At 38.9% G+C, this 15095-nt stretch overlaps 1 protein-coding gene and 1 long non-coding RNA gene across 6 annotated transcripts in view; one reads left to right on the forward strand and one right to left on the reverse strand.

The window, feature by feature from the left end:
* Positions 1–15095, forward strand: part of LOC112984253 (uncharacterized) — a 49959-nt gene that overhangs the window by 26485 nt on the left and 8379 nt on the right. The window lies entirely within an intron of this gene.
* On the reverse strand, positions 5852–9431 carry LOC112984251 (neuropeptide Y receptor type 6-like). Its single transcript, XM_064521093.1, has one exon. It carries the CDS (start codon positions 9408–9410, stop codon positions 8286–8288), a length of 1125 nt encoding a protein of 374 aa, XP_064377163.1. The 5' UTR covers positions 9411–9431; the 3' UTR covers positions 5852–8285.

A 15095-nucleotide genomic window follows, 5' to 3' on the forward strand; every position in this document is an offset into this window, starting at 1 on the left:
TGTGCCTCTTTGATCATTATAAAAATATTCTATGAAGATACAATACTTAAACAGAATTTTCCCCCGAAAGGTAGTTGCCAAAGTGAATTGAATTAAACACACAAATATATTTTCATGTTGTTACAACCTGCTTTGAGGCTTGTAAACCATATCCCTATCTTCCTGCAGAATCCTCCTGGGTATCTTCTGGGGCCTCTGCTGCTGTGAGCTTTTCTCTGTTCTACTTCATTAAGCTGAACTCCTTCCCTGCCACTTCTGCAGCAAGCCCCTTCCCCAAAATCCAGGTGCTTGGCGTTCATTTTTGCAGCTGAAGAGAGATCCTTTACCAGTGGAATCCATTCAAGAGGCAACATGAATGGATTAGCACTGCAAGGCAGCAGGTGCCATTAAGTTCCTGCTGAGTTACTTAAAAGGGGAAGGGATAGCAACTAATTAATTTTGTTGAGGAAAATTCCAAAAGAATGGGATCTAATTTTTTTCTTGCCTGGATTTATTTTTTCTGCGTAAGAAAACAGTGGTTGCATTTATAAAAATATTAATCTAATGTGGATTAAACCGCTTCCATTGACTGACTGCTTGAAGAAATACAGCGATATGATCAGAATATATTCACAGTGTGTGTTTTTAGTAGAGGTAATGATGAAAAATCCTGAGGTGGCTTCTAGGCTGAAATTAAATCCTGGGCATGTCTGATACAACTGTACCATCCTAATGATTTTAGCCCCAAAACAGACATTTCATTGCCTGTTAATAGACAAATCTGTTGGCCTCAATTGTCAACTAGGGAGGGAGATGTGAATGTGCTGGAGAGATCTGAGTAGCTCTGGCCAGGGGGGCTGCGACGTGGAGGCTATGTAGGACTCGCTGCTGGAGCGTGCGCCCGGGAAGTCTGCTGCTCTGAGATGCTGCTGGGACACTGCTGTTCTGGCTTCATGGAAATAAGCTGTGCTGAAGTCTCCAACCCAAAACCGGAGCTGGCAAGCTGGGTCGTGAGCTGCGTAAGCGATTCTCTTTAGAGGGACCCCAGACTTTGAGAGCTTCTTCCAACTATACTGGTTATTCTTAGGTTGAAGAACCGATTCAGATTTCATATAGCTGTTATAGCCCTATCATCTACATGAATTAACAAGTGTTCCTCGCTAGGTACGAGGATGAAATGAATTCTGCAGAGAATAGCTCCACACAGGTGCCACTTCCATCACATTATGTAAATAGCCTGTGACTAACAGAGAAGCCTATGAAATGAAATAAAAGACATCAGTCAGTGCATTTGCATGGAAACTAAGCTATATGCCAAAGGAACCTTCTTTAAAAATGAGCAATAGTAGACAAGATAATTCCAAGGTTGTCATTGTGTAGCATTTTTAAGTGGCTTATTAGCATAGAATTGAAAGGACAGTGTCATTTTATATTTATGGAGTCTGAGGTTCCACTAAGTACATTTGCAGTCTTCCTGACCTTTTGTGGTGAGCTTTGCTATGCGTTTGCTGTCCTCTCAGCATAGTATTCAAAATGATGAGGAGGAAAAACAAATATTTATATGCTGAAGCAAACTTCATATATCTCTAATAACTTGCTTTATCACCCACCTACAGTGATGGCCTGGGGGAAGTGGGAGGTTGGAAGGAAAAATGATTCTGTGAATATGAAGGATGATTTTTCTCCTGAAAGCCAAGTCCTGTTTTATTTCCATTAAATAACATCTAGAATCCCAAGTAAAAACATGGCTGTGTTGTGCTGGTCACTCTGTGCATCTTGTGAACCAGACCCTGCCCCACGCAGTCTGTGCATGTGAAACAGAAGAAGGAAGTCGAAAGGAGGAGATGCAAGGGCTAAAGTACTTGTTAAACCGTGATGGAGCTAGGAATTCACCTTTTGTGAGTCTTGTGATAATATTTTGTTTAAAAGACCTCCCTGTCAGCACTGATTTTTTTTGTCTTGTCCTTTTCACTCTGCTCCATAGTCCATTTCAACCTGGAAAATGTGTCACAAATGTTTTAATGTGTTTCCTTGGTGGCAGGCTAGATTCATACCTAGGCTTGGAGGTGTATGTGCTATGCACTCTGCAGGACAGGCTGTGTTTGGGTTAGTGTCTCTCTGATGGTGTTGCCAGCCATAATTCCTCAATATATTCCATGAAATTTGGAATTGAGTCTTTTAAGAAATATGCCACATGAAACGGAAGTCATACAGTGTTCTGCTAACAACTGTAGTTATTTTTCCTTGTCTTCGCTCTTCTAACCAAGCTCTTCTGCTACTTCTGAAGTTTCCTGAACTAATTGTCACTCAGACTCTCCACACTTGTGCTATCAGTGTGTCCCATCTCACTTGTGCCATCTTCTGTCTTGTTGGTTGGTTCTGCTTTGTTGTGCCTACACAAGCACAATGATTACAGTGCATTTTCAACAGTGTAATGGGGACAGTGTGTGGCAACTTGGGTTTTTTTTTGTTTGTTTTTTAATTTCAAAGGGTCCCAAATGCTGGGACATCCTAAGGGCTGGGGCAAAGCTGATGTGTCAGCTATCTGAAACTCTGATATGTGTCTTGGGCAATGGATGGTATATGCTCTTGCTAGTCTGAAGCTGTATCTCCTGCAGTGCTGAACGGAGTACCTAGTGCTGCATTTGCAAGCTTGTGCTAGCATTTCTTTCAACGGAGGTGCTAATTTGTGTGTCTCTCTTCTAACCAGCCACCTTTTTTCCTAAGATGTATAGGAGTGTAATAATCTCCGAGACATTTATTCTTAATTGTTCAAATGTTGTTAGGGTCAAATAGAAAGAAACATAATGGCATAAGCTTTGTTTCCGTACAAAAGTAGAGTAAAAAAAAAGTAGAGTTGCCATGCAACTCAGAGGCATGGCAAAGAGCTTGCTAAATAACTGTGACATAACAGATGATAAACATATTGAAATTGCCCTATATGGCCAGGCTTCCATAAGTATGAGGTTACCTGGCTTGTGGTAATTTCCATTTCTTTCTAGAATCTGGGTAACATTCAGACACTTCTTAGATGCAAAATTTATCTCCCTGAAAGTCAATTTGGGCATTTTTCAGAATGTTACCTGCTGTGGTACTGTTTAGAGCAATGTTTATTTAGAGTTATTTTGGGGTAAAATATTCCTGCCTTGCAATTGAAGCAGTTGTGATTTAACTTAAAAAACAAACCAAAAAAAAACCCCAAAAAACCAAAAAACCCCCCATAGAACGTGACTGTCATTTATTATTTGTAGTAGATCAGAGCTGGGTAAAACAAAAGCATCTCATTTTCAAGACTGGAGTCGTGGTTGTTTTTAACGAGTGCCATTGTTGCATCCCAAGAGTTTTTATCGTGTGTGGAAATAAATATTAATAACGCAGGGAGATATGGTGTGAATATTTTGGCTTAAACAAGAAAAATCCAAGTATTTTTCTCCTATTTAGATATCGATGAATTAAAATGCAGTAGTAGATGCTATTTTAGAAAAAAAGTATGTACCAGTTAGGCTGCAATGCAGCACTCTGATAGTTCTTTCTTTTGTGCTGCAGATAAAATTTTCTGAGCTGTTGAAGGGAAACCCACTCTGACAAATTGCAAAGATTATTCAGTGTATCTGAAAAAGTCTAAGAAAACAGCATTCCAAACACATTGATTATATGTGAGTAGAAATCATAAAGTATGGTACTAGAAAGTTGCTCTGTCCTTGAAGCATGAATTCACTTGAAACCTCCATTTTATGACTCTGTTCTTCACCAAAAAAAGATGTCAACAGCAGGAGCCCCAAGAAGGTTCTTCAGCTGTTTGCACCAGTTCTTGTTAAGCATTTATAACTCTGAGAATTTCCAGTGTTTTTAAGTCCTTGTCTCTTCTGGAAACAGAAAATACCTATTTTTTCCCTGATTCTTTTTGTTTATCTAATAAGTAAACATGTGAAATGCTAAACCAGTTTCCAGAACTGTTTGTATGAGAACTGTCCTATTAAAGTTATGAGCAGTAGTATGTACCAGCTGGGCAACAGAGCAGTTTTATACAGGGTACTATTTATTTGTCAGTAGATAGGAGGAATCAAAATGTTGAAATAACACATAACAGTGGCACTGCTTTTGCACGTGTACATAATTACAGTCAATGATCAATTGAGCTGTCTGGTCTGGGGAATCATTTTCACAATGAATGCCATTTTTCAAGTATATAACTCAAGTTATGTGTGCTTACAGTTAAACCAATTAACCATAAAATACAAATACATACAAAGATACATTCACTTACAAGGATGCTTTTAAATACATTGCTCTGATCTACATGACCAACCCATTTGAACAAAGCTCTGATGCAGGTTTTTAAATACAGAAAGCTATAGAAGGGGTACCTGATACTCAAACTCTATCCAAATATACAAAGAAAGTCTCAGCAGTGATTTTTTAATTCCATGTTTCTGCTTCCCCAGTGAAGCTCAGTGCTCCATTCGATTACATCATGTAACAAAACTTAACATTCTAGTGACCAAGACTGTTATAACTTTGTCTACTTGCTATACTAATAAAATAAGGGAAAATAAATCTCTCAGCATTACCTAACACACGCAACATTTGTCAGTATAACATTGTGATTTGAGTAGTCTTTAAATACTGCATATTGCACAGTTACAAATTTCTCACTACCACAGTACATTGGAATTCATAATGTTTATGTATTAAAAGCAAATAACTTCTCTGTGTATTTGATCCTGTTCCTATTAAAGTCAATAAATTCCTATTGACTTGTCTGGAAATTAGAGATCAGACTGCATATAAAGCCAGTGCCTGTGACAAGGGCATGAAGGGTGACATCTTCAAGGCGATGATGATACTCTGTTCAGTGAGCAGTGATTTGTTGAAAGTGCAGCATTAAGAGATACTTGATAACCGAATGCTCAGAGCAGAAATGGAGTGTCAGCACTTGATTTGAATGAAAGGGTAAGGAAGAAACAACAAGAAGAAATCAAGGCACAAGCGTTGTTATTCACACTGGATTCTGAAGCAGCCTCGCTGCTCGGAGAGCTTCCAGCTGGTAACGAAGCACGCTCTCGTGCCAAGAACCAGACTGGGAAAATTGATTGCTTATCTCTGATCAGGATGTCAGGAGTAGACGACTGGTGCTGCAAAACGCAATAGCAACCTTTTGTTTGTTTAACTGTTTAATGTCACAGAAATTTACTGTCTAAGCACTCAGAGTGGGAGACAGTAAAGGGAGACTATCCATCAGCGCTGCTGACCTTCTGATGTAATGACAGCAGTTTCTGCTGGTTCACTGACCACATAATTTTGACTATTGTTCATCTCATGACTGTATTTAAACTGCTGAGCTCTAAAGAAGAGCACTGTTAAATATGCAGACTTTTTCTCTGTGTTTATTTCAAGTTCAGGTTTGCACACAAGGATGTTCTGTTAGTGACACATTTGCAGGATTTCACAAGCTTGCTCATCTCAGAAAACTGCTAAGAGGGAAGACGAGGTAAAACTACATAGATTTGTCAGGTTGGCTTATGTGTAACTGGAGAGAATTTTCTAAACCTGCAGTTTTGTAATGGAAGTATTTAGACATTTACTCCCCTGGCATGAAAAGTTATACATTTACAGTGCTTCCCACTTTGGGGCATGATACTTAAAACATCTATGCTACAAAGCCAAGCACGCTTGGGCATGCCTGCGGGATTGGGATACTTGTGTGGGAGCCGCTTAGGCTGACTTCACGCATGGGAATCTTAGCTGGGCCTGATTCAAACACTAAATACTATCTGAGATACTTGATGTGACAAGAACGAAGAGTAATCTCAACTATTGCGTCTAATATTGATGACTTGGACTGTATGTCACATGCTTGTGAATGGCTTTAAGCATGGGCCCTGACACTGTAAAGAGTGTATTTAAATTTAAGAAAGACTGTGACAGAGGTTTGTGTTCCAAACTCTCCAAGAAAGCTAGCTGATAGTCTAGCCCTTAGCAGGTATGCTACTGTAATTTGTTTAAATAGTCTAATGATCTTATAACAGTGTGAAATGGCTTGCTGTATGGGTATGGGAATCTCCAAGAGAAGTGAAATTTTAGAATCGGATTTGCTCTCAGTTAAGTGAGATGGGGATAATTAATCACTTAGTTACCTGGGATCTGCACCTGTGTAACAGCACAGACTCGATCGCCTCCCCTTCCCCATACGCACGTACCAGCCACTCTGATTATGCGTGCCGTGTCAGCAGCGCCGTTCACTATGAATTACTGCTTTAAACCTGGTTAAATGCCTGTTGCTCTGGACAAGCAGATGATCTATATCAGCAATAAAGTAAAGAGAGCCCAGTGATTTAATTGACTGAGAGTTGGAATTAATGGAAATAATTAATACTAGGATCCTGTCAACAGTCTGGTCATTAGCTTTTACTAAATACTTAGCTGTCTCCTGTTTTTCTCTCTGTGATGCACAAAGTGGGTGTTTAGGTTGTGCTTACCTGTGCGCTCTATTTCACGTGCATTATATATGACCTAATTAGAAAAAATCTTGAATTATGTCACAGCTAATCCACATCTGTCGCTTACATCCTCGACTGCCGTGTCACTAATTCTGCCGTTCCTACTCTTTTGACTACGGTGGGATCAGGCCCCGGTTGCAGCCGCTCAGCGGGAATCCGGAAGCGCTTAGCGATGAAGCCAATGTGCCGGAGCTCGCAGGGCGCTGCTCACCGAGCTCCCCGCGCTACCGCTGACAGCCGGCACTCAGGCTGCAGAAGCAGAACAAGGGAACTACGACCTGCCTAAATCTTTATAGGGCCAGGTGAAGGCAGCAAATGACGGTCCCTGTCCAAGAGAATTTTATATCCTTAAGGTAAGCTTCATTGTGCAAGGAGCTGGTTGCATTCTGCATGTTAATTCTTTTTGCTTTGGTGGGATACCAGCAAACTGTCAAAATTAGACAATAAATCACAAGGAATTTTACATACAGGTACTGAAATAAACAAGGCTGTTGGAACACAAAAGAATAAAGGCTTTAGTGATACAGACAACTCATTATATTTAAATAATTTGAGCAAGAGAAAGTAAGTTAACTCCTAAGATGGTGCGTTGTGGGACTCAGGTGTTCTAAGTATCTTATTTAAACCACAATTATAACTGATTATTTATGTTGGCATCACAGAGTAGATGAAGAATATATCTGGTTATTTTTTATGACCAAGTTGGAAAATGGTTTTCAATATATTTTAGTTTGAGAGAAATTGTTTTCAGCATTACACCTTTGGGCTTCCATGCCCTGCATTATGCAAAAAAATATTTTCAAACAGTCCAGCAAAAATGACTGCATCTGTCTCAAGCATAGCCTCTTGCTAGGGCAGCGATGTGGGGAAAGATATTTCTGAAATTAAAGCACAGAACTAATTTTCTGTTCAAAGAGAAACCCATAATCTGTACAAGCAGCTGAAACAAATGAGTTGCTCTGAATTCATAGCATGTTTGTTTGATAATGGCAGTTCTAAAAAGCCTGTTTGAAGGACTAGTGGTGAGAATAACAAAGAAATCCGTACTGGTGAGTCGGAGCAGAGTACGATGCTATTAGGAGAAACATTAAGAGCATGTTTCATCTTCAACAGTGGCAAGCTGGGTGGAATTTGCAATGCATCAAATGGGGCCTGTATTAGTCTCATTTGAAAAAAGAAACTAGTTCTAGCCTTCTTCCTGGTGAAGGTACAGTTTCTAGGCTGAACTGGTATTAAACCAAAGCAAATGATGTGCAAGGGCTGAGAAGAAGGTGTTGGTGGAGGCTTAGGATAACTTAAAGGCCTCCCCTAGTGTAAACTGCCTAAAAGCTTTTGTGCAGGATAACCCGACAGCTGAGATGAGAAGAATGTAGAGTGGAAAAATTAGAAGGCCAGAAAACTGTAAAAAGGCTGCTGAAGTTGGGAGTGCCATGGAATTCATGGTTTCCTGGGCAAAGCCAGGCGTTTAGGCAGGTCAGCTGTGTCACAGGCTGAGATGGAAACATTTTTATTGGTGCTAAGGTACTACATCAGTGACCTGAAAACTGTGGATTAAGAGAGTAAGATGTTAGTATTGTTCATAATCCATTGCTATTGATCTTTAAGACTCTTGGAAGTGGCTTATTAGTATTAATACAGTCATAAAGTGTCTGCTAACAGCGTGCCTTTGGGAGCGTGGTCCTGTTTTTCCTGAACTAAATGGCAAAAACTGCCTCTCACTTTAGCGGTAACAGGAACAAGACCTACGAAATAAGGTCACTTGCAGTAAGACACAAAATTCTGGAATCCAACTACTCTTGGATTATTTTAGCTATTCACAGGGGCAGTATTTAATTTTAGAGATCCCTTAGATACATCAGTTTGCAGAGTTGAAAGGGCGATGTTTTCATATTCCTCTTGTGATGCTGAGCATCTGCAGCGGTGAACTAATACTACCAAATCCTTCTGAAAATTCCTGTTGAGAAATCCGTAAAAGATGGGATTGATACAAGTTGAGATCATCGCCACGAGGTGGCACAGTATAAATGCTAGATTATGGTTACAGTTCATGAGTGCCTCATAGTTCCAGTCAAAAACAACATTGAATATATTGAGAGGCAACCAGCAAGCTGCGAAGGTCACAACAATTGATATCAACATCATATTAATCCTTTTGTTTTCACTTAGTCTGCTCACATTCTCTCTCATCCTATCTATTTTACTATGTCTCTTCCGGAGACGTACAAATATCTTGAGATAGCAGATAAAAATAAACACCAGTGGGAAGCAGTACTGGAAAACCAACAGACTAGTGGTAAAAATCAGTCGTTCCATAACAGATGGCCATGCTTCGATGCAAGCAACTTTGTTCTTGTAGAAGTCACTATGGAAAGATAGTTGTTTGAAGGGTTCATCAGTTAATTGGTGAAATATTAAAAAAGGAATGGATATTATAAGGGAAAACCCCCAGATGAAAATAATTCCCCAGTACGCGTGGGAAATATTAGGCTTCCAGCCACGTGGGTTCACAATTAACTGGTATCTCTCAATAGCAATCAGTACTAGGGAGAAAATGGAGACTGAGACAGATATACTTTGTATGAAAGAGCTTATTTTACACATAGCTTCCCCAAATATCCAGTAGTCCATTAAGGTATATGCAACTGTGACAGGAATGCACACAATACAGATTAAGACATCCGATAAAGAGAGATTGGCAATCAAGATGTTTGTAACATTTTGAGTTTCTTTCTGCCTCTTTATTATAATAATCAGGCAAAGATTTCCAAAAAGCCCTACTATTGTAACTAAAGCGTAAGCTGTAATAAGCAAGAATACTGCAGGAAAGGAAGGCTGACATGCATCAAAATTTAAAAACTGAGAATAGCTGTTATTTAAGATAGTTTGATTAGACAAAACCTCACTAGGATGCCGAATGGCTTTATCCATCATGAAGCATCTCCCAAACTATGGACAAATCTTAGCTATAAAGATTTTGCATGTACATCTGTGTGTGCCCCTCCCCTTACTATTTGTAAGAGATTTTGCTTGGAGCTTTCCAAGGCTGTGATTAATATGAGTCTGTCTTTGTATTAGATTTGCTCAAAGTTTCACAACTACTTACAGCAGTGAAGAATCCTGAAAAGAAAAGCAAATGGTATTGTTTTTGTATAGGTATCTGTATGGGGGTGGATGCTACTTTTTCTGCACTGATAGTGTTACAGAACCATAGATCTCTTTTACATAACTGACTGTGATGTATGAGAAATGGCAGTGACAGCTCTGTTTAAAGTTACATGATGATTTTCATACAAACCCTCTTTTATCAACTGTGGATAAATTTTGCCTTCCAAGACAAAATATTTTAAGATTTGTCTCAGCCAAAGATTTAGCAAGGCTTGAAGAATTTTGATGAGAAAAGTCTGCTGCTTTTTTATTATCAGAAAAATGAAGAATCAGGTCCTGCCATCAAATGGCTAACATTACACCTATTTTTTTCTCTAAAACTGTATAACAATGTGATAATGAGATAATATGCCAAATGCCTCTTAATTCAAAAAGATGTGTGCCTGAGCATAAGTGATATTCAACACACTTATGAATGACATGTTTATGGGAGTTTCCTTTTCAGCATATGTATATGTTAAAGATGGCATGTGCTCATCACTCAATCTAATCTGAGAAAAATGTAAGCCAGAGATTGCATCTTAGTTATCTTGACAATTATTTCCTTATCAATAGTTGCCAGAAGTTGTCTTTTTTGTTTCCCTACACACTGTTCATTGTTGTAGAATTTGACAAATGATACCCCAAAAATTTACTGTGGTTAAATGCAATATGTACTCAAGAGACGCAGAGTTGATTCGCCTTTCAGATCTAACTTAAACAGGTGTCAAGCAAAAATCTGATATTAATACATTCCTGTTGTTATAAAACTAATCTTAATGGGAAGAATTAAGTTCAGCAGAATATCTTGATGGGTTTGAATTTAGCAGTAAGTTAAAAAGTTAACCTCAAACCAAAGGCTCACCAGCCTTCTGGCCAGAAAGAGGCTGTTTCCAACCTGGGAAAGGAGAGGGAGAAAAAAAAAAAAAAAGGATGTAAGAGTTGCTTTTAAATTTGAAAGGTAGGTAAATATGTCCCTTGTGTATACATCTTTCAAAATATAACTTTTAACTCACCTTAATTCCTTTGGAAGTAGGAATTGCTGGAAAATTAGCTGGAAGGAAGTCAGTTCTTCACCCCTAGTCATAAATACAGTCGTGTGAGAGCCCTGAGGAGACAATGGGATGAAGAAGCAGTGGAAAGTTAGAGGATGCACAAAACAGTGGAGGTACCTCGTGTCATTAATAGAAATAATCTGTGCATCTAGAGAAGACTTACCAGCCTTTCTACAGAAATGATTGCCATTATTTAATCACCAAGGAATAAAAAATGTTCAGTGGCTTGCACAAGATTAAACACCAAACTCAGGGCTAAACTGAGACCTATGATTTTTGTAACTGTTTCATTACCCACAACCAGCCAAAGACTTTTTCAGCTGAAGTCATATCCTGGACTGCTTTACTCTGATACTTTTGCTTGACATTGGTTTGGATGCTTCAAATTAGGAGTCTGTGAAAAAAGCATTTGTAGGATCTATTCCCACTCCAATTCTGATTAAAAATATATTTTTTAACTGGGGCAGTCATGTTGGATTGAGGAATGACTGTATGTTTATGTGGCTATATATGACCCTAGTGTTCCAAATCGGCCGCATAAATTCAAAGTCATACATTAAGCCCTGTAGTCTTCCTAAATAACCCAGCTGACCCTGTTAACAGCTATATTGAGGGAGCGGCAGAGAAACTTGCAGAGCCACACTGCAGAAGCTGGGAAGTCTAGTGGCTCAGATAGTCTTTGTCATCCTCCACAGGGGTCCCTACTCCTCTAGGTGAGGAATGGGAGCTGCGTGCCCTCGTCTGTGTGCCCCAGCTTGCAAAACCCCTCCTCGTGCCGAGTTCAGTAGAAAGCGAAGGGATTCTGAAGCTAGCACAGTCAGACCCCATGGGCAGAGATGATGTGCCTGGGTGCACAAAGACAGTGGCAAACAGCACCTTAAGGCAACATATTTCCTTGAAGGCACTGTAAATTACTTTTCCTTAAAGCAGCAGTAATTGCCTGGCTCAGAAGGATGCATGTGCTGGAAGGGTAAGAGGCCAGCGAGTGGTAAATGTTGCACTGACATGCCTTGCTGCCAGTTCTAGGTGTGTAAGAGTCTAAAGTCTGGCTGTGTCATCCCAAGGATGATTTTCCTCTTTGCACTGTCCATTATCTTCACCTGCCTTGCACAGATCTGAACCCTGTCCTTTAAGAAAAGGCCAAGTGTGAGCAGGGGATCTGGCTTGGAAACAAGATACCTTCAAAGACAAGCTCTCCCCTTCCCTGCTTTTTATGTAAGCAGGAGAAGCTGTGGGGACTCGGAGAACATGAGGCTGAGCCAGTTTTGTAATATTTTATGCACTATTTGCTACTCTTGCTTATTTATCCGTGGCTGCACGACAGGGTTTGATAGCGAGTGCCCGATGTTCTCCCGGGAATTCACTGTGGGTCTTAGGGTTTCTGTGGCACTTTCTACCTTTAAGGAAAGTCCCTTTACTAACCTAATTGGTTCACTCGGCACATTAACTTTAGACACACTGATCATCTACATTGTCATTCTTTTTTCAGGAAAAAGATTAATTTCCTTTCACTATTCACTTTGTACTGCAAGCTAAAAAGTGTATTCTTTAGTACGTGTCATTCTGAAAGGTAATTTAAACATTTCCTTGGCAATAAAACCATTGTACCTGTCTTGTTTAAAAATCTGAAGTATTCATAGCATTAGAAAAATAAGCTACGCTAGCATGCACTGCAGCATGTTGAAATACATTGCAATTCATATTGGCATTTTTAAAACTATTTATGAATTGAGATTCATAAATATTAACGGAATGAGCATCCTTGAACCGCGACTGTAGCTGATGTCAGAATTGCACTGAAGTGCTTAATATGAGAACTAATGTCTGTATTACTTCAATCCCTAATCCGTGCATTTTAAAAGAGATTCTCTATCATAACTAGTGAGAGTTTACCAATATATGAAATCATAATCCACTTAGCCTAGTGCTTTCATTCCTCTAGATGCAGAAACATTACCGAATCATGTAGAAGCAAAAGAAAGTTAAAAGCATAGTCTAAAATCAAATGAGTTTTAAAAAGACTCTTTCCCTGAGTACTTTCTTACCTATTCTAAAAATAGGTAGTCCCGTCCCTTCAAAATGACCAATAAATGTTTTGTTTGAAAGCACCGTCTGTTCATTAAGTTCCAAAGTATTGCAATAGATAAAATCTGGATGCAACCTTCCATTCAATTTTAAATGTAGGATGTACAGTATAAAATAATCCTTCAAAAGATATATTTCAGTAACTTTTTCCTTCAGGTTTATGGATTCTCTGACTTCTTACCTGATGAAAAATTCAAGTCATATCCACACTCCGTCTTTAACAAATTTTCTTTTCCCTTTTTGAGTTAATTATAAAGCCAGCAAACACATCTTCTTTGTGTTTAAAAGAATCCAAACCAGAGCCATCTGCTGCTAAAGCTATATTTAAACTCCCCTTTCTTCTCTTTCTGAAACAAACCACAGTTTCACAATTTCCAACTGTGACTGAAGCCACCAGTCTGCAGAAAGGCTGCTGAGGAATAAAACAAGCTCTGGAATCCAAGAGGAGGCAAACAGCAATGAGCAGGGTGGGGAAAGGACCAGTAGTCATGGGGATGTTTTTTCCTTTTCCGTGTGGCTTCCCTCCGCCCTGTCAAACACATCATCTTCCAATTACATTTTCAATTATCTTATCTGTTCTGTAGCTCAAATGTTTACACGAATGAAATTCAACATAGGTTCTTAGAAAAACATCTGCAGATGGCTTATTGCCTTTTTAACTGAGGGAGATATGAAAATACACTACAGTAAGCTGCTTAGAAAGAGCATGCACATCCTATTAAGTGGTATCACTTGCTCTGTTGCAATTAAGTTCATGATATTTCCACTGTTAACTTGGTATTTTAGCTTTTACTGCAGTGATAAAAAAATTGTGGCATCTTATACTAGCATGCACTGAAAGGGAATTTATTATTACTGGTTTTCCAATAAAAGGTCCATACCTTTTATAATCACTTGTTCATTAAAAAAAATATATATTTGCCGATTAAGTAACTAGTGAGGATGTTTATGGGACAGGAAAGTAACTGGCCTTTCCTAGGACATGCTTTCTGGTACATTGCTTTTTAAATTCCTCCACCCCTACCTGTGTCCCTTTACTCCCCGGAATCTGTTTCGCACTCTGAACCATCCTGTGCCTCTTAGTTATGAGAAACACAGAGGCAATAGGAAACTGTCTGGAGTTAGGATGTTTTTGTGTGGGAACAGACTCGGGAAAAGTAGATGGGGATTCCCTAATAAAGAGTGGAAACTTCCAGACAAAACATTTGAGAATGTACTGGAGTCTGTCTTGCTGCTTTTGGTTTTAGAGGGAATGATTCTGAAAAGCAGTAGGATTTTTGGGATGAGTGAGACTGGTGCTGTACCTAGAGTATCAGGTTAGAGCTAATTATCTGAAAATATTGTTAACTGTAATGCTATCATATTTGTAGAAAATAAGGGTGGAAGGAATCTCTGAGATTAGCCAATCCTCCTGTGTCTAATATACTTATATCTGTTCTTGATATATTTGGCTAACCTGTTTTTTAAACAGGTCGCCAATCCTAGATTATGTATTCTAGTGCCTAATTTACTGTTCGGAAGATTTTCTTAATGCCTCCCCCTCAATTGCTCTCACTTTAGTTTAAGCCCATTGCTTTTTATTCTAAGAGTGGTCTGAATTCTGAAATTTTAACCAAAATGCTATTATCAAGCCATGTGAATATACTTTTCTAAAATATTTCTAGCACTTGCTGATTTTGATTATGTCAAAAATATTATTAAAAAAGTCTTTCCAAAGTACTTTAGAGTTTCTGCTTCTGGTTGTAGCTTAACCCAGGAAGTGAAAGAAGACTTAAAACTGAAATGTGCTAGATATGCATCAGAACAAATCATAAAAATGCATCATATGTTTATAAAGGCTGTGTCAGTAAACTTAAGTAATGTTCGGATTCCATTTACAGATTTCAAACAAGGTCAGGCTGCTTATTTACATAGGCATCCGTTTGATATAACACTATGCAAACTCACCTGCGGAAAGACTGAAATGCACAATGTGTGATCTCATTGCTTTTACATTTATATCAGTCTGCTGCCTTCCTCAGCTTAATTTGATTGTAACCCGTTGTGAAGTAGATCACATCGGACATCAGAGGCTTGCGAGTGTAGCTGTTCTTGGTCTGTTCATGCTTGATGTCAAAGGTATCATATACTACGTGGAATCTGTGGCTTTGTATGAAGGGATCAAGGTTTTTATTGTTTTCAATCAACTTCTGTAGAGTCCGTTTGCCAAAAAGGTTACTGGATAGCAGAACTGTATTTAGTTTATATAAACTATCACGTTATATCTAAATCGCTCAATGAAAGTGATGGAAAAATAGTGCAAAGCAAACTTTATATGTAATCTGATAACAAA

Source organism: Dromaius novaehollandiae, chromosome 15 (assembly GCF_036370855.1).
Source record: "Dromaius novaehollandiae isolate bDroNov1 chromosome 15, bDroNov1.hap1, whole genome shotgun sequence".
NCBI lineage: Eukaryota > Metazoa > Chordata > Aves > Casuariiformes > Dromaiidae > Dromaius > Dromaius novaehollandiae.